Source organism: Lissotriton helveticus, chromosome 8 (assembly GCF_964261635.1).
Source record: "Lissotriton helveticus chromosome 8, aLisHel1.1, whole genome shotgun sequence".
NCBI classification, from domain to species: Eukaryota; Metazoa; Chordata; class Amphibia; order Caudata; family Salamandridae; genus Lissotriton; species Lissotriton helveticus.
Window position 1 is genome coordinate 607,499,671 of NC_136069.1, and position 18,551 is coordinate 607,518,221.

At 47.9% G+C, this 18,551-nt stretch overlaps 1 protein-coding gene across 1 annotated transcript in view; it reads right to left on the minus strand.

Moving 5' to 3' along the window:
- COMMD6 (COMM domain containing 6) overlaps window positions 1-18,551 on the minus strand; it is a 118,905-nt gene that overhangs the window by 39,562 nt on the left and 60,792 nt on the right. The window contains exon 5 of the mRNA XM_078657432.1: window positions 6,237-6,405. Coding sequence (XP_078513558.1) covers window positions 6,237-6,405 — 169 coding nt within the window. The remainder of the gene's footprint in view (window positions 1-6,236; window positions 6,406-18,551) is intronic.

The window sequence follows — 18,551 nt, forward strand, 5'->3', positions numbered from 1 at the left end:
GGTCTCCCAGTTCAGCAACTTGTTCCCCTGTGGGTTCCAGGGCATCCCCCTCAAGGTCTGCCTCCTCATGGACCACGGGAATTATGGGGGCCGGTTTCCCGCGCCTCCTGCCTCTTCTCTTCACAGCTGGGTCCTGGGCCATACTTTCAGGCTCTGGGACCCCATCAACACCCTTACTTGCTGTCATCGATCGAGTGGTTACACACACCCACTCTGGCACACCCAACGTTTTCAAATGTGTCTCTCGCTCCACCATAGCCCAAGGGGAGTCCTCCAAATCATTGCCCAGGAGACAATCAACAGGCATGGCGGGCCTTACAGCAACTTGAAGAGTACCTGAACCCCCCCCCCCCCATTCAAAGGGAACCTGAGCTACCTCACACTCTTTCTGGGAGTTGTCAGCAGCTATCACGGGGTAGAATGCATGAGGGACCACCTGCTCTCTGGACACCAAGTGACACTTGACAGCTGTCACACTTGCTCCGGTGTCTCTGAGAGCTTCCACCCTATGGCCATTAATGGTCACCCACTGCCTATATTTATTAGTGTTACTAGGCAGAGGGGGTGGAGGGACCATTTCCATGTCTCCTAAAGAGACCAGGGACATCTCTGCGGGGCCCTCCCCACCAGGGGCAACCATCTCCTCCCCTCCCAGGGCTACACTCGCCAACTGACGGGGGGGTTCACGCGGTGGTGCATTCGAGTTCTTCATGGGACACTGGGGATCATAATAACGGTGTCCCACCTGCTTACAAACATAGAAGGTCATGGGGCCCCTATGAACAGGTTTACCTGTCGGGCCTCTGACTTCTTCACTGGGGGAGGCTGGGAACCCTTCCCATGGTTCCCTTGGGGATTACTTTGGGGCCCTTCCTGGAACTCCCTCAATTACCCTTGTCCCCCCCCCACTCTTCTGCTGGGGACCCTGCCCACCTTTTGCTGAGTCTCCACTGGACCCTTGGGGACCCTGGTACTGACCCAGCGGTCCGCCTAATCAGCAAGTTTTCTAGGGTTTGATATCTTGCTATCAATAAGGTGCTGGCGCAGCTCTGGAAAACAGTTATTAGACAAGTGCTCCCAAGCAAACAGATCATAAAGAGCATCATAACTTTCCACTTTGCTGCCCTTTACCCAACCATCCACGGCTCTGTAAAAAAATGACACATATTCAACCCACGTAGTACCAGGCAATTTCTTACATTCTCTAAAGGCTTGTCTGTACGTTTCTGGGGTTAGGCCATACCTTAACATTAAAGCATCTTTCATATGAGTATAAGACATCCTATCCTCAACAGGCATCTCTAACAGGGTATCTCTCCCCTCATTCACAAAGCGACCCCACAACCCCGCTCCCCAATCCTTCTCAGGGACCCGGTGGGCCAACAATGCTAACTCATATGCTTTAAACCACTGGCCAATAACTTCATTCTTATGAAAATCTTTTATCACATCTTTGGGAAAATAAAACCTACTTTCTGCAGGCACAGATGGGATGCTGCCACCAGAGGGATTCAATTCTAAATTCTTAGCTTTGAGCTCCATTTCCCTCACCATTTTCTCACGCTCAAAAGCTAACTTTTCTTTTCAAAATCTAACCTTTTGATCTCCATATCAGATTCTCTCCTGCTTCTTGCATTTTCTAACTCCAACTGCCCTTCTATCTTGAGTTTTGCCATTTCTAACTGGTATGCTCGCTCCTTCGCCCTGTCTTCCAAATCTTCAGGAGAAAGACCTTAAGAGGAAACACGGCTCCGGGAGAGGACCCAGGCCCATTCACGGGCGCTACCTCTTCCCCTTCCTCTGGCGGTACCACCACATCAGAGGGATCTCTGGCCTCTAACCAGGCCTCCAATGCTTTGAGAAATTCCTCCTTGTTTTTGCAGCCTGTGGTAGGAACTTTCAATTGCTTGCAAAAATGGTCTAACTGTTTCCTCTTGTAGTCCTTTATCTTGCTCCTATCAAACTCCTCCACAACAACAGGGGTAGTGACTCCGGCATCACTCATGGTCAAAACTGGCAGTGTTCAACAATCAAGCTCGAGGAAAGCGGAGAACAAAAATAGAATATCCAACCAAAACATTGTGGCTGTGCTATGGTCTGCTTTCACTATGTAGCGCACACTAATCACTGCACATGGGTCATAAATGCAAAGTTCAAATCCTCACCGCTGACCCACCAATGTTAGAAGCGGCTGTCTCTAGATGGCAGAGGTATACACTTCTGACAAATAGGGACACACCTTTTCTAGTCAGGGCAAGGGGATCACACACTTAGATAACCCCTGCTCACGCCCTTGGTAGCTTGGCAAAGCAGACAGGCTCATCTCAGAGGCAGTGCGTTAAGTATTTATGACCACGTACAGTAATAAAGTGAATACACTACAAATGGACACGATAGTAGTATTATAAAAATAAGGATGTTTATATAAGGCTTAGCACAAGACCAAATAACAACAAAAATATACCACAATCTTAATAAATACTCTTGGAAGGAAAAATAATAGTTCAAGTACGGTTTCTTCTTAGCACAAAAGTCTTTAGTAACAAAAGCAACTCTTCTTCTTTAAATCACAGTTCTTGGCAACAATGTAACCCCCACAGGAGTCACACGTCGTCGAGGCAAAATTAATCCAAAGGTTCAGCGTCAACCGCGAGGAGCGCTACGTCGAGCCCGGAGTCGAACAGACCCCCACAACACAGTACCTTGGAAAAGTGAAGCACACGACGATCAGCGACGTCGAGATGTCCGGCGTCGCGTCTTCGGCGTCGATCGGGCCTCGGAGTCGGGGTGATCTGCAGCGGCGTCGACAGATGTCAGGCAGGAGCAGCGCTCACGAGGCGAAGCAGGATACGGCGTCGTCGTCGATGTCGATGATGATGTTTCAAGAGTGTGCAGCGCTCACGGCGTCGAGAGGCCTCGGTGTCGAGGTGTCGGCAGCGGCTTCGCTACTGGTGTCGATCGGGCCCGGCGGCCGGCGTCGAAGGTGCGGGACACTGGAGATGCACTCACGATGTCGAGCTGGATTCGGCGGCGTCCGTCGGCGTCGAGATTGCTGGATTCTTCAGAGGTGCTGGATTTTCAGGTTCCAGCAACAGGCACTTTTAGCAAATGATGAAGTCCTTTAACCCTGTGACTTCAACAGGAGGCTGGCACTCTTCCAGCCCTTGGAGATTTCAGTGAATTTCAAAGGTTTTTAAAATGCTAATTCCTAACTATAACGTGTGTAAAACCTATGTTTTTTTCAGTGAATATATATATATATTTATATACACACATACATATATCTACGCATATATATATGCATGTTATGTTTATGAAAGTGTGAAAAACACTAATAAAGCTAAAGCTAAAAAGCCACCTAATTACAAACAGAATTGCTTTATGTGTAATAAAGATGAGACCTATGGCATTTTGTGCACTAGTGCCTTTAGGCAAAGATTAAAGGTTTGGAGTAAGGTTAGGCTGTTTTTGCAGATTGAGTAGTAGAGAGTGAGTAGTACATAGTGAGTAGAGCGTACTTGAGAGTTTTAGAGAGTGAGTACTAAAGAGTTAGTAGTGTGATTAGTAGAGTTTGGTGCTGCGGAATTCAAATAATGAAATAAATACTGAAAGATGCTTTGCGGTCTGAGATCCACTTGTGGCAAAGGAGCCCCCTGAGGATGTGGGGGGGGGGGGGGGGGGGGAGGGAGTGCAGTTAGTAAGACCCAGAAGTTGCAAATCCTAGGCAGCATTTGCACGAGGGCCCCGTGTGGGTCCAGTGGAGTTGGAAAGAAAGGGGGGTTGAGGACATGGTCTCCCTCCAGGTGTGGGGCTGAGGGCATGGGCTGCAGCACCGAGGGAGGGCGGCTCGGGTCTGATACTGAAGGAAGGCTCTAAGGGCGCTGGACTGCGGGCAGCATGTGTCTGGGTGTCCTGCCGCGCACCTTTCAGGTGTGAAGGCACCGCAGACCTTAGGGCAGCGCACGCCTGGATGACCAGGAAGGAGGGCAGAGAAACAAGGACGCACAATTGAGAGCGCACACTTCTGGGGGCAGGTCAGAGGGCTGCAGGAGTCGGAGCGCACAGATGAGGATGAGGGAGCCGTGAGGCTGGCGGAGGGCTCGGCCGTGCACAGACTCCAGGGCACAAGCTATGACCACAGGGCAGAGCTGAGGACTCACGGCAATATAGTTTACGAAAAAGTAACCAAAAGCTTAAATGTGTCCGACATGTTTTAATACAACAGGCAAAATAATAAGGATTAGGAATTGAAGAAAACAAATGCTTTGCCTCCTCACTTTCAGATACCACGTTTTTACAAGTTAAGTTTTTATTAAAAATCAATACCCCAAAAATGTCAATGTTTATCGTATTTTTACCTTAATCACTTTGCAGATTTTAAAAAGTGTCCATGTCTTACAAAACATAAAGAGGGACTTCAATTAAAAAACTACTATTTTCTGTAAAGTTGTATCAAAAAACATAAATTCATTCTACCACGTGCTACTTGTACGGTTTAACTGTTTCATGCCACTGTGAACATGGAGTTTTCTAAGCGTGCAGTGTGTGCATTATTTTAAGAACTGCAGGTGTAATTCAAAGGAACCATCGGACAATTTGGGCAGATTGGGGCGGGAAACGTTGAGGTGTGCAGGATCACGTTACTGTACGTGCGATGTGTGTGAACAGGGCTCCGGGTACAGTTATCAGCGAAGAACGCGCTTCTACACAAAATGCCTCAAATTCCCCTTTGTTGATTAAAACAGAGCAAAGGACAGACAAGAAATCCAGGCTCACGTCTGTCTCCCTTTCAAAACACTTGCCCCCTCCCCCAAACACCCAAAAATATTCAAGCCTTCGCGATGAAATCGTAGTGAGCAACAACACATTAATAATGTATAATCTAAAAAGTGAAAACAGATTTTCAGTTGGAAAAAATATATAAATACCGAGAACACACTCCGTGGGTGCGGTGCGCGCGCATCACCCCGTGGCCCTGGTTCTCCTTTCACCCAAGGCCACCTTGGCATCAAGACCCGCGGTCACGGACTCCTCCCTCCGGCCCTTGTCTTCATCCTGGGAGAGAGGGACGCTTTTTCAAAGGGTTCGTTCCGGAGCTATTTGTATCCCTGTGTGTATGGGTACGGTACATATTCATATACACATTTAAACTACTCTCATCGTGCATGTGCTTGCTGTGCCTATGCCAGTCCGCGTGTTTATTTATGCACTCTCTGTATTTGTAGGAGCATGCATTCAGTGTTTGTTTATTTTTGCGTGAGGCGCATGTGTACTCGTATGCACTTAGTGCGTGTGGTGAGTGTGCGTTCATGTGTGCGTGTGGTGTCTGTGTGCACAGTGCGCGTGTTAAGCCACGTGCATGGCACTTCGTGGGTGCGGTGCGCGCGCATCACCCCGTGGGCCCCGGTTCTGCTTTCACCCAAGGCCGCCTTGGCATCAAGACCCGCGGTCACGGACTCCCTCCCTCCGGCCCTTGTCGTCATCCTAGGAGAGGGGGCCGCTTTTCAACAGGGTTTGTTCCGGAGCTATTTTTAAGCACATTTTTCACAGCCTCAGAATGTATCCCGTGTTTAAGCACATATTTCACAGCCTCACAATGTATCCCGCGTTTAAGCACATATTTCACAGCCTCACAATGTATCCTGTGTCTAATCCGTTTTTCCTTTGATTGCGTAACAGGTTGAAAAGCTTTGAAACGTTCTTTACCCAGTTGAACTTTGTCGTTCTCCAACACGCACGCTCTGGAGAATATTAGATGTAACAAGTGCCCGACAAGCGTCTGACTTCCTGCTGGCATAAAAGATTCCTTTCTTCTTTATGGGGACATCCGGACCCATAAAGAAGATAAGAAACCTTTTACGCTAGCAGTAAGTCAAGGAACCCCATCTGAAAAGGACGGGGCTTACAAAAAAAGAAGAACGTCACTAGGACCACTTCTCCAATGGCTGGCCACCGTTTTGCATGAACGGTGACGCCAGCCAATGGAGAAGAGGGGCGGGGCTTAACATCGCTAGTAGAAAATACCCTACCTCATTAAATCTCGCCAGCTCGACTGCGCATGTGCGCAGTATTTCGCAGGCCGAGACCTAAAAATCTAGGACTATCCATGTTTGGAGAAAATAGAAAAAAGGGACAGAAATGAAACTAAGAATAAGATAATGGGAGATAAGTAGGGACACAAACTTAAATGCCACCTCATCTGCAAGGAATCTAAAAAATAAGGAATGAATTCTCACCTGACCGCCTGCAACTACATTTCTAGCCTCTTCCGACACCGACAAAGATTTACCCTGCTCATTCCACACGCTATGTAGGACCTGCAACGTTTGTTTTGGCAATGGGCTTTTGGCTTCAACCAAAACCGTCGACAGTTCTTCTGCAGAAAGACTGTGTTTTGCTGCTAAGCTGAAAATAAATCAGAAGAATACAATTAGTAGTAGAGCGTGTGTTTAGCAGCAACAACATTGGGAAAATAGATTAAATATTTAATTACATTTGTAATAATGAACTTTTTGCTACAATTTATTTATTAACAGTTCTAGATCAATACCCTTAAAAGCTGTTCTTTGTAGAAAATGTTTTCTGGGAAGATCATGTGCCTTCGTCAGACTAAAGACGCCTTAAGCAGCAAAATATAAGAAATGAAGAGAAAAAAAGGAGAGTCTGAGGAAAGTTTTAGTTATATTCTTCAACTATACCAAGGTTTGTGTGAAATGTAAAGATTAGCTGTGAAGACTACGAAGTTTATCAATGTCAGAAAGGTTGACCTATGGCTAAAAACTCTAGAAAAAAACAGGAGAGTCTACTGGCCCTTCTCAGGTAAAGGTCTGCTGTTATGTGAACCCCAGAGCCTTGCTTGTGTGGACATTCTGTGAGTGTGTCAAGTGCATGTATGTGCAGAGTGTGTAGAACATACACGTACTTACTGACTGAGGTATGTGTCTGAGTACTGGGACCGATGAGATCCTTTCTGGATAAATTCGGGTTTAGCATATCAATGGCACAAGATGGAGGATGCTACAGCATATGCAGACAGTAGCAGTGTACTGACTGCGTTCCTGTAACAGGAAGGTGGAGATCCAGATACTGAGTGAGACAGAAGGGGGGCAGGGCTGCTGTTAGAAATGCAATGAGGACCTTTTTCTTTTTAGCAAAAAGCTGCTGATTAGTTCCTCCTGAGGACCACAGTTTGGTGGATAGTTGGGTGAAGGGTGAGACTAACATTTCTGTTGTGCAAGGTGATTACCATTTCTATCCAGGGGCTGCCCTTTGCTCTATCCCTGATTATTACTTCAGGAAGGTTAATGGTAGCCAGGTGCAGTGTTCTCCCACTTTACTTTGACGCTTGATACTCCACTACCACAATCAAAGAGCCATCACCTAGCACAAAGCTGGTTTAGCAACCAAAACCATTTCTACAACCTTAGACTGTGGATCCACATGCCCTGCATGGACCATGTGTATAAAAGCGGGATCCATCTTCTCTTTGTTCCAGTTCCAAGTTACACTTGACCAAAGAAGGGAGCGCTTCAAAGAGTACATGAACAGCTGTTGTGTAATCAGCGATGCTACGTGCTTGCCATTTCTCGCGTGGGCGAGGGCACATTACCAGAAAGTAGTCTTCACAACTAGCTGAAGGTTTGCCGGGTACCCAGAAACCTGCATACCTGCTAAGAGGGGGAAGAAGGGTACTTAGTCATGCAAGAGGATAGAATGTCCAGTAGGAGAAGAATGTGAGCCTGGCGTGAGGAATACCCATAAGATGCTGAATTCGTTTGGAAGCGGCGCTGACCCACATTGTGCAGGGTCTCCCAGTCACCTATCATGGCCGCCAGAGCAGGATGTATTAAAAAATCGAGCGTGAGAAGTAACCGTGTACTATCTGCCACTCCTGCCGGCCTGGTGCCTCTGCTCGACTCCAAGCAAATTCAGTGGAGGAGCTTCCCAGATTCTTGCCCAGAGGCTGCACATGCCAGATGAGCACCTGTGTGATCTATGCCTGGAGGCTGCAACTGCCCCAACCAGCACCCTTCAGATCCTGGCCACATCCGTCAGGACGGCCTACGATAGCTCAGGTCTTCTGTGCTGCTCAACCGACGTAGCGTGAATCCCAAGCGAAGCTGCCTCCGGGGCCCAGTGTCAGCAATGAAAGCGCAGTACAACAGAACAGCAGCAACTTGAGCAGATAATGGGGCTTAACACACAAACGCCTGAGTTAGACACACATGCTAGTGTTCTACAGAAGAAACAGTGACAGTTACTTATGCAATTCCATTTTGTGTGTAAATTGTTATGCTGAACTACAACTATATCCACATAAGTGAAGACCTAATGAAATGCACCTGTACCAAATCCAAGCATACGCTTCTGCAAAAGTCCTATATGCACTAGAGAAACTCCTAGATCGTGCGGATGGTGCCATAGAGTATGTAAATGTTTACCTAGCAACTGTAGTTTGAATCAGAACCACATAGGTCAGTCCACTGAATTTTATGTTTTGATATGTCATTACAGTACATGCCTTTTACTAAGATAAGCACTAGACTGAACATTTTTTTTAGAGTTTTATATAGCTCGAACTAGACCCGAACCGAATCAGGTATCAGAGCGCTTTACATAGCACAAGTTACGTTTTACATGAGGACACACACTTTCATTTTTAGGCACGGGGAGATTAATTGATTTGCCCAGAATCACAGGAGGTTTTAGCGTCGTTACCGAGACTCGAACCCAGATCCCCAGGTCCGAGGTCGAGTGCCTTAGCCGTTAGGCCAACTCCTCTCATTGCCTTACTGTGTCAAACTGACTGTGGAGTAGAGCTTTTGTTTCCACGCTACCTCCATGGGAAGCTTTTGACTGCTCAGCTGTGCTACCCAGAGTGTCAATTACAACAAGCATTTACAATGCAATGGTTTCGCCTTTGGAAAAGTTAGAGCTATTGGCATTATAAATGACAAAATGTGTATTTATGTGTTGGTTTTGAAAACAGATACATAAATGGCATTGTCATTTACATTGTCATTAGCTTAATCTCTGCAGTCACTCTGCAGTCCCTAGCACTCCATAGCACTCCCTAGTCACTCTGCACTCCCTAGCACTCTGCACTCCCTAGCACTCCCTAGCCCTCCCTAGTCACTCTGCACTCCCTAGCACTCTGCACTCTCTAGCACTCTGCACTCCCTAGCCCTCCCTAGTCACTCTGCACTCCCTCGTCACTCTGCACTCCCTCGAACTCCCTCGCACTCCCTAGCACTCTGCACTCCCGTGCACTCTGCACTCCCTTGCACTCCCCAGTCACTCTGCACTCCCTAGCACTCTGCAGTCACTCTGCACTCCCTAGCACTCTGCACTCCCTAGTCACTCTGCACTCCCCAGTCACTCTGCACTCCCTAGCACTCTGCAGTCACTCTGCACTCCCTAGTCACTCTGCACTCCCTAGCACTCCCTAGTCACTCTGCATTCCCCAGTCACTCTGCACTCCCTAGCACTCTGCAGTCACTCTGCACTCCCTAGTCACTCTGCACTCCCTAGCACTCTGCACTCCCTAGTCACTCTGCACTCCCCAGTCACTCTGCACTCCCTAGTCACTCTGCACTCCCTAGCACTCCCTAGTCACTCTGCACTCCCTAGTCACTCTGCACCCCCTAGCACTCCCTAGTCACTCTGCACTCCCTAGCACTCTGCACTCCCTAATCACTCTGCACTCCCCAGTCACTCTGCACTCCCCAGTCACTCTGCACTCCCCAGTCACTCTGCACTCCCCAGTCACTCTGCACTCCCCAGGGCACTACCGCCGGGGCATGGATGCAAGGGAATATATTGGAGGCGTGGGGGGAGGGTGCTGGGAGGGGGGCTGAATTAAAAGGAGGTGACAACCAGACGCCATACACGACAGAGCATGTCTTGCTGTCTGCGGACGGAGGGGGGATTTAAAGCAGGGACCTAGCGCCGAGTGACGAGCTGCTCGCCTCTCATCCATGAAGGCGCTCAGTCAGTGAGCAGCACTGGTGGGGCGCGTGCCCCGCCCTCACATGCCCCCACCCTCTTCTCGGTGTCAAGGGGCAGCAGGGCGAGGGACGGAGGATGGGGCTTGCGGGGGCAGGAACTGTGTGCTGTGTGGTGCGTGGGGGGGGGGCGGGGCTGTTTATATGGTTCTCACATGGGGACAGTGGGGAGGCCTCGACCCCGTGACTATTTATAGCACGTTATTTTGCAAGGCTGAAATACTCAGGGCGCTCTACGTTTATCACACAACTCACACTGCTTTGCCACCCCCGCCAAGGTGAGTCTTCTGCGGCTGGTGCAGATTCGCCAGCAGCAGGTGGGCGAGCCCCCCAGGCTACATTGCGCCAAAGTCCAGCCCGGCTGTTGGGGTTTGAGGCAGTGTGTGCAAGCGGAGACCTCGGGGGCTGACATGGCCGATGGGACAGGGCGGGCAACGCCAGCTCTGCGTGCTTGCTGGTTGCATTACAAGTTTCACCCGTGCTAGGCACGCGTCTCTCTAATCTAGCGCTTTGAAGGGTGCAAGCGCTGTGCGCGTGGGCATGAAACGTCCCGTCACTTCTGCCCCCTGAAGGAGCGGCCTATGGGGCGGGGGTGACACCAGTGTCGGCTGGCACACTTCTGCGCACTCACATGTTGTAAATGTTTCATTATTTCCATGAACACGCTGTTTGTCATGTGTTTCACATCCACAAGGGACTGGGAAACTAGACACATCTGCATGTCAACAACCAGCTGTGGTTTCCTTTGGACCGTGCTCAAGACATATTGTGAGCCTCGCTTCTTTTCCTTGCGGCATGCAACATATTTGGGGTGTTTTCGCAGATTCTTGGAACGCTCTTCCGTCTTAGAAGTGTTTTTTACATGTATGAAGTCCAGGAACCGCACTGGGGTTGTGGGATGCACTTCCGCGATGCACGAGGCACTTCCTGTGTTTCTGCACCACGCCTGTGCAGCCGTGCAAGTCTGGCAGCCTTGCTGCAGGCGCTGTGATCTCCCCACAGAAGCTGTCTGTTCGGGCTTCTGGGGGCTGTGGCTTCACACAGAGGCCGCTCAACGACCACAACAGAGCTCCTATTGCAAGGCATTTTCTGTACACATCACTTTAAGTGTTCCACCTAAGAATCGTCTCAATAATGCAGCCTTACTATAATAATGTGAGAAAAATGTCACGGACCAAAATATCGACACGGTGAGACTATGTAGGGAAATATAGGTTCTCTCACTTAACTTCATGCATATGTACCTGGCACGCAGGCTACTTGTGGGCTGCGCGGGGGAAGTAGCTTAGAGGGGAAAATAGAAGAAAAAAAATGGATGTCGCCGGTACCTCACCCGTACTCCCGCAGGAACCGCTGCTCAAGCTTCACCCAGGGCCCTGCCGGGGTTTGCAAGATTCTACAAGGAAGCTAGCACCACACCGTGGATCTTTGGGTGAAGTTTGTGGGTGGGTACGGCAGGAGTACTGAAATACCTAAAAGGAAACAAGCATTTACAAGTGGGACACGGACAGCGGGAGGGGGCGGGAACGGGGAGAAGCACACGGACGGGGGGCGGGAACGGACAGGGGGGGGGGGTAGGGAAGGCTTCCTCCGTTGGAGGGGGGTGCGGGAAAGCACTCACCTGTACTTCTTCCGGCGGCCGTGGTCGGCATGGAATGAGGCAAACAAACGAATAAAAAAAAAAACGAAACTCCGCCCACCGCCGCGATGACGACATCGCAGAGGCGGAGACGGAAAAAATCGCGGGAACGCCCACGAATCTGGTCCGGCCATGACGGACAGATCTCTGTTCCAATGGCTAGCCTCCATTTATGGAGCTAGCCAATGGAACAGAGGGCGGGACTAAGCAGTACACTGTAGAGACATAAGATTTCTCCTGGGGGCGGAGCTAGGAGCTCCGTGCCCCAGGCGAAACCTAAAAAGGGTGTACTTGATTCAGTTTGCATTGGCATAATAGGACTGAACCCAGGACATCAGTGACAAATGACCTCAACAACCACATTTGGGGCGTAGTAGCTCCTATCTGCCCTGTGGTTTCCCAAGCAGAGTCTGACACAAAACTTTGATGTACTTTAAATAAAAATGAATAATAAAGTGATACTTGGAAGGAACTTATTTTCATTCTCTTTTTCAAGGTGTATTAGAGGTAGGGAATTAACAGTAGAGAAAGGCACCCAGTCTATAAGTGGCTGAATGGGCCTTATGTTTCCTCAAGCTCTTCCAGTTAAGAAGGGAGCTGTAAAATAAGACTGTCAGTAAGGTAATAAAAACATTTGCTATAGCGACAAAAGGCAGGTAGAGGTAAAAATGATATCCTATTTTCTACAAGCGGTGTGCTACACAGTGGCACAGATGTGTAGGTCTCTTGATTCCCACTAGCACCTGGCCAGTATGAGGTCTACCGCATACATGCCAAGGAGAATATACCTGCAGTGCTTATATATAAATTCAAAAACATATGGGCCCCTTCTGAACCCCCATCACTTACTGCGCCCACCTCCTCACCCTAGGGTGTTAAAAGATTCAGGATACGGGGGGCGTGGCTTGGCGCCCAAGGGTAATGGCGGCGCCTGAGTGAGGCTCCGCCGCGGCTCCGGAAGACTTGCTGCTGGGAGATCCCTTTTTTTCGGTTGGAGGCGCTGTTTAAACGTCGGAACCCTTCTGGAGTGCTTCGCGACCCGTGAGATGTTTCTGCATTCACCGGAGGCGACATAATCTGCCGAATGGTGTCGGAGGACTCTCTTCATGGTCGCGGCCACCATTTTAGGTGAGCTGACGTGCTGTGCTCCCTCGCAGGAATGTGCGCGTCTTCCACGGCATCTCCTTTTTGACGTGATAAATCCTTTTTGACGGAAGGTGCCGTAATTGGAATATCCTTGCTGCTGCAGTGCCGTTGGAGCCCCTTTGTAACTCTCCTGACAAGGCGCTTTTCCAGTGAGTGTGAGCACTTTTATTTTAAGCGCAACCGCCATTTTGTGGAACCTGGCACACTGTTTTCTTCATGCCGACCTGTGACTGTGCTTTTCACCTTTCCTAACTTTGATGCGGTCTCCCCATTGCCTTACAATATGTGTCCTCTCATTAGCATAGCACATTCCTGGCTTTCCTCAGATCCTGTATAAATGCGGCAGATTGCTTGTCGCCTCCGCATCGGCGCAGTGGCTTCCTAATCCTTCAAGAGACTTTCTTGCATGGTTTATTTGTTGACTTACGCACTTCTCAACTGTATGGACACTGCGCTCACCCACAGTTGCTGTTTGCCCTGTAATCTATAGCCTGTTCGTACTCCTGTGCTCTCCGCCTATTTTCTGCACACGTCTTCACTTGGTCGCTACCTCTGCGCTGCCCTCAGACCTGAGATGTCCTCCCTCTACGACTTGTGCTGCAATTACGGCCTCTTCACTTTCATATTCCCGGCCTGAAGAGTTTCATTTTTTCAACAGTTGGGACTCCTCAGCTTCTTCTCACCATGTATGTGCCTACGCTACTGCCTTCCATTGACTTTTGCTTCACCCGTTGCTGGATTTCATCTTCATTGGCCAAACCGTCCCACCTCTTGATTGCAGTCATGCCTGCCGCCACTGCTGTCCCTTGTCCGCGACATAATACCCTCGGATTGGTATCTCTGACTTAGCAGTGACCTATCTCATCGTCAGCAGGGCCTTCTTCTGTCTCCGGAGGTGTCCTCCACATTTCTCACGCTCCTTGGTGTCATTTTCTATTGTACTGCGCTCATTGAGTACGTTGCGCAGTTGTTCTTCTTTGGCTGCTTCTTTATGGGACGACTCAAATCTATGTCGCGCCTACCCTCCAAAACGCCAACGAAGGTAGCCTTTGTGAAGTACTCTAAACTATGTTCTGCTCTTTCTAAATTGGAGGACTCTCTCGCATCGTCTGGTTCAGAAGCAGCCATGGACTCTTCTCAGCCAACACCGGGGAAAGCCACAGTTAAACGACTGAAAAAGGACCCCCCTACGCCACTTAAGCCATCCACACCTGTCTCTATGGAACATTTGCTGGAAGAGATAAGATCTTTTCCCCCTTTCCTAGAGGAAATCGGGACACTGCGCCCTTTCATGGAAGAAACCAATGCCAAGCTTCAGCTTCTTACAGATAATTGGTCACAAATCGAAACGAGAGTCTCCTCGGTTGAACAATCTGTCACATCATTTCAGGAAACTCAAGCCACAGTTTCTCACTTAACCTTGCAGGTGGGCACCTTACAGAAGCAGGTGGAGGAATTGGAAAACAGAAACAGGCGGAATAATCTGCGCATTTACGGCTTGGTGGAAGGTCTTGAGGGCTCAGACCCGCTTGCCTTTTTCAAATATTTTCTCCCCAAATTGCTTAATTTACCAGAAGGCACGGCTCTTAACATCCAGCGTGCTCATCGTCTTGGTCGCCTACCTACTTCTGCGTCCATGTCACAACGTCCAAGAGGCGTTATTCTCTATTTTTTGGAGTATACTGACCTTTTGAAAGTTCTAGCAGCTGCCAAAGCTATTCCTAAATTAGCATGGTCTGGTTTCCCTTTGTTCTTCGCTCAGGACTATGCCAAGGCAATTGCGAATCGTAGGAAGGCTTTCCTGGGCATGAAAGATGTCCTTCGCTCCATGGGTGCTCATTATGGCCTGTATCATCCTTGCCTGTTTAATGTCACATACAACAACAGAACCACTACTTATGAAGATCTGGTACGACTGCAGAGTTTCATCAATGCACATAAGACCGCCGCCATGGACACCTCTGGCACTTCCTCCTCACATCCTGGCTGAGCTGGACTCTTGTTTGTCTTTATAGTGTTCTCGTTTTTGGTCACAGCTTTTCTCCTCTAACGTTTTCACTTGTTTGACTGTTACCTCTCTTATGTTACATTGTTATTGTTTGCTTCATTGCCTTTGTCTCACCGACGTTTGTAACTTGTTCTCGTTTTTCCCTTTTGGTCTCCATAGGAATCCTTCCTTGTTTGATGATGTCTTCCTGGATCCTCGCCCGGCCTCGCTTGTTTTGCGCTGCCATACCTACGTGGTCCATCCCCCCCTCGTTTCCCTCTCGTCTTATCTTTCTGTAGGTATGTTTCCTCATTGTTTTTTTCTCCTTTCTTGTTTTCTGTTTTTCACCCCTTACCCCTTGTTCCCGTTTCCTTGCTCCTATTGTACTAATGACTCTTTTTTTTCAGGTTGTAGTTATTTTTATGCACTCTTGCTTTTCCATCTGATCCCTCTACAGTTACCTTTATTTCTCACTTTCTTCACTTTACCTGCATACTCTCTTATTATCATTGTTCTCCTCTTCCTTTTTTCTTTACTCATCTCCATTTTATATCCTTCCTCTCTTTTTTATCTATTTTTTTCCTCCTCATCCTTATTCATGGGTTTTTATTCTGAATATGTTTCTGATGTATTTTATGGATTATTGTTTATAGTATGTCATTGAACATTGTATCATGGAATGTTAAGGGTATTAACTCTCCAATTAAGCGTCAGCGTATTCTATCACATCTTGCCAAATTGAATGTTGATGTTGCGTTTCTCCAGGAAACCCATCTCTCTGACGTAGAATCTGCGAAGCTTAGGAGGGGTTGGGTGGGTGAAGTTTTTTATTCACAAGGTGATGTTAAACGTAATGGTGTAGCAATTTTATGTCGCAGATCCCTCCCTTTCACAATCCTCTCCCAAGACTCGGATACTAATGGCAGATGGACGCATGTCAGACTATCGCTCAGAGGTGTTTCAATCTCCCTTCTTAATGTCTATGCTCCCACCAATGGCGATCCTCTTTTTTGGGCTGCGTTTTCTCAACGTATCACCCAATTTATGGATGACCATTTTATCTTAGCTGGAGATTGCAATTATCCCCTAGATCCTTTTATTTGTAGGAATTCTGATACCACTTATGTTCCCAATAAATCACACAAACTCTTCGCCCACGCCATCTCCCAACATAAGCTTGTCGATTCCTGGCGGCTTTGTAATCCGACCCTATGGGAATTTACTTTTTACTCATCATCCCACCAATCTCAGTCGCGGATTGATTATATTTTTGTTTCTCATACTCTAGCTCAAACACTCACTGCTGCAGAAATTGGTCCGATTCTGCTTTCGGATCACGCCCCTGTCGTAGTTAGCATTGACGTGCTTCCTAAGACTGATGGACCTAAGCGGTGGCGTTTTAATAATACTCTCCTTCTGGACCCTAAATTCACTGCTTCCTTCAATGCCTTTTTTGATGAATTCTTTTTGCATAATGATACCCCTTCCCTCCCGAAACACACAGTTTGGGATGCTTTCAAGGCAGCAGCGCGTGACTTTATTATTAGCTATGGGGCAAAGAAGCGCAGATCTGCCCGTCTCTACACTAAAAATCTCCTTTGTGACATTAAGAGATTGGAACATGTCTACTTCACCTCACATTCAAAAGATAGTCTGACAGCTCTTGTCGCTGCCAAGATGAAATTTAATGAGAAGTCCACAGAAGATGCTTCCCTATATTTATTGAAATCCAGTGCTAAGTTTTATGGTGGGAGAAATAAGGCTGGGAAAATTCTTGCCAACTATTTGAAGGTTAAGCACAACAGATTGAACACTGAATCTATTTACGATACAAACTCTATTTTACAGCACAAGGACACCGACATCCTTAATGAGTTTTCCCGCTTCTACAACAACCTATACACTTCTGAAACCCAACCTTCACTTGACTCCCTCACACACTTCTTTTCTACTATCCAAAAGCCTGCACACTTTCCTCTTGATCTTTCCTTATTAGAGCATGACATTTCGCAGAAGGAATGTCTAAAACTTAATAAAGCTCCTGGCCCAGATGGGTTTACTGTTGAATTTTATCTCCACTTCTCCACCCTACTAATCCCGAAATTGCATTCTCTTCTCAACACCTTTGTTGCTTTGGATAACTCCTCCGGAACCTTCTCCGATGCACATATTTGTTTAATACCCAAAGAGGGAAAGGACGTGCAATATTGCAAAAATTACAGATCCATTTCCCTTGTCAATATTGATTACAAGCTCTTTGCTAAGGCATTGGTGCTAAGGTTGGACCATGTACTCCCTGACCTCTTAGGCGAAGAACAGTCTGGTTTTGTTAAAGGTCGCTACATCACTGATAATACCAGACTTTTAATCAACATATTGTCGAAGTCCTCTCACCTCCAGCATTCCCTTGCAGCGATTGCCCTCGATGCTGAGAAGGTGTTCGACAGGGTCGAATGGCCATACCTTTTCACGCTCTCGGATGGTTTGGTTTTGGCCCTAAATTTATCTCCCTGATTTCATTGTTGTACTCTCACCCGCGGGCTGCGGTTTTTGCGAATGGTCAGATTTCCTCTTACTTTGACCTTGGTAGAGGTGTTCGCCAAGGATGCCCCCTTTCCCCTTTCCTTTTCAACCTCGCTTTAGAGCCCTTTTTGTCCAAGCTTCGTCAGAATCCCCACATCCATGGGTGTCAGACTGCGGAATCTTCCATCAAACTTGCTGCCTAAGCAGATGATGTTTTACTCTTTATTTCCAATCCCACCAACTCTATTCCCGCTTTCCTAGAGGAAGTTCGGAATTACTCCTCAATTTCTGGTTATAAGCTCAACAATGACAAATGTGAGATTCTGCCCCTGACGAAGTTCACCTTTAAACGTGACTTCAGTGCTTCTAATTTTGCCTGTAGTCCCTCTCATATTAAATATTTAGGTATGCACATCACCCCCTCCATCTCAGACACCATTTCCTTGTGCTTGACCAAATGTTCTCAGAAAATATCTGACCTTACATCTCGATGGCACCCTCTATATTTGTCTTGGTGGGGTCGTCTCGACACCATTAAGATGATGCTGTCCCCTATCATCCTTTATACTATTTCCAATATCCATGTTTCTATCCCAGTCAAATTCTTTCAGAAAATTAATTCGCTCCTATCCTCCTTCCTGTGGCATAACAAGAAATCCAGAATGTCCCTCACCAGGCTAATTCGCCCTGCCCTTGAAGGCGGAGTCAATTTTCCGGACTTTCCAGCCTATGTTATGTTATAAAATGTTATGTTATAAAAGGTTTTATATAGCGTGCGGCTACTCAAAAGAGTGTCCCGACGCTTTGAATTGCACACTAACACAACAGGGAGATAAAGTAAAAAGAGACCAGAGAGGAAGAAAACCTAACTAGGGGCCAGAACTAAGAGGTAAAAAGCCAGGTTTTGAGTCCTTTCCTAAAGGCCAACAGATTAGGAATGCTGCGCAGGGGCACAGGCAGTTTATTCCACAACTGAGGCGCTAGTAGTTTAAAAGAGCGGCCACCGATGCGGGCTCTCTTCACGCGAGGAACCGCCGCAAGGGACAGGGCTTCAGACCTAAGCGACCTGGCAGGATGGTAGAAGGTCAACCTTTTCTGAAGATATTTTGCTCCGGAGGCGTGCAAGGCTTTGTGTGCCAGAGTGAGAGTCTTAAAAATTATCCGCTTCCGGACAGGGAGCCAGTGCAGGGCCTCCAGGAGGCCTGAGGCTCTGGCACGGCGAGATAGTCCAAAGATGGCACGTGCTGCCGAA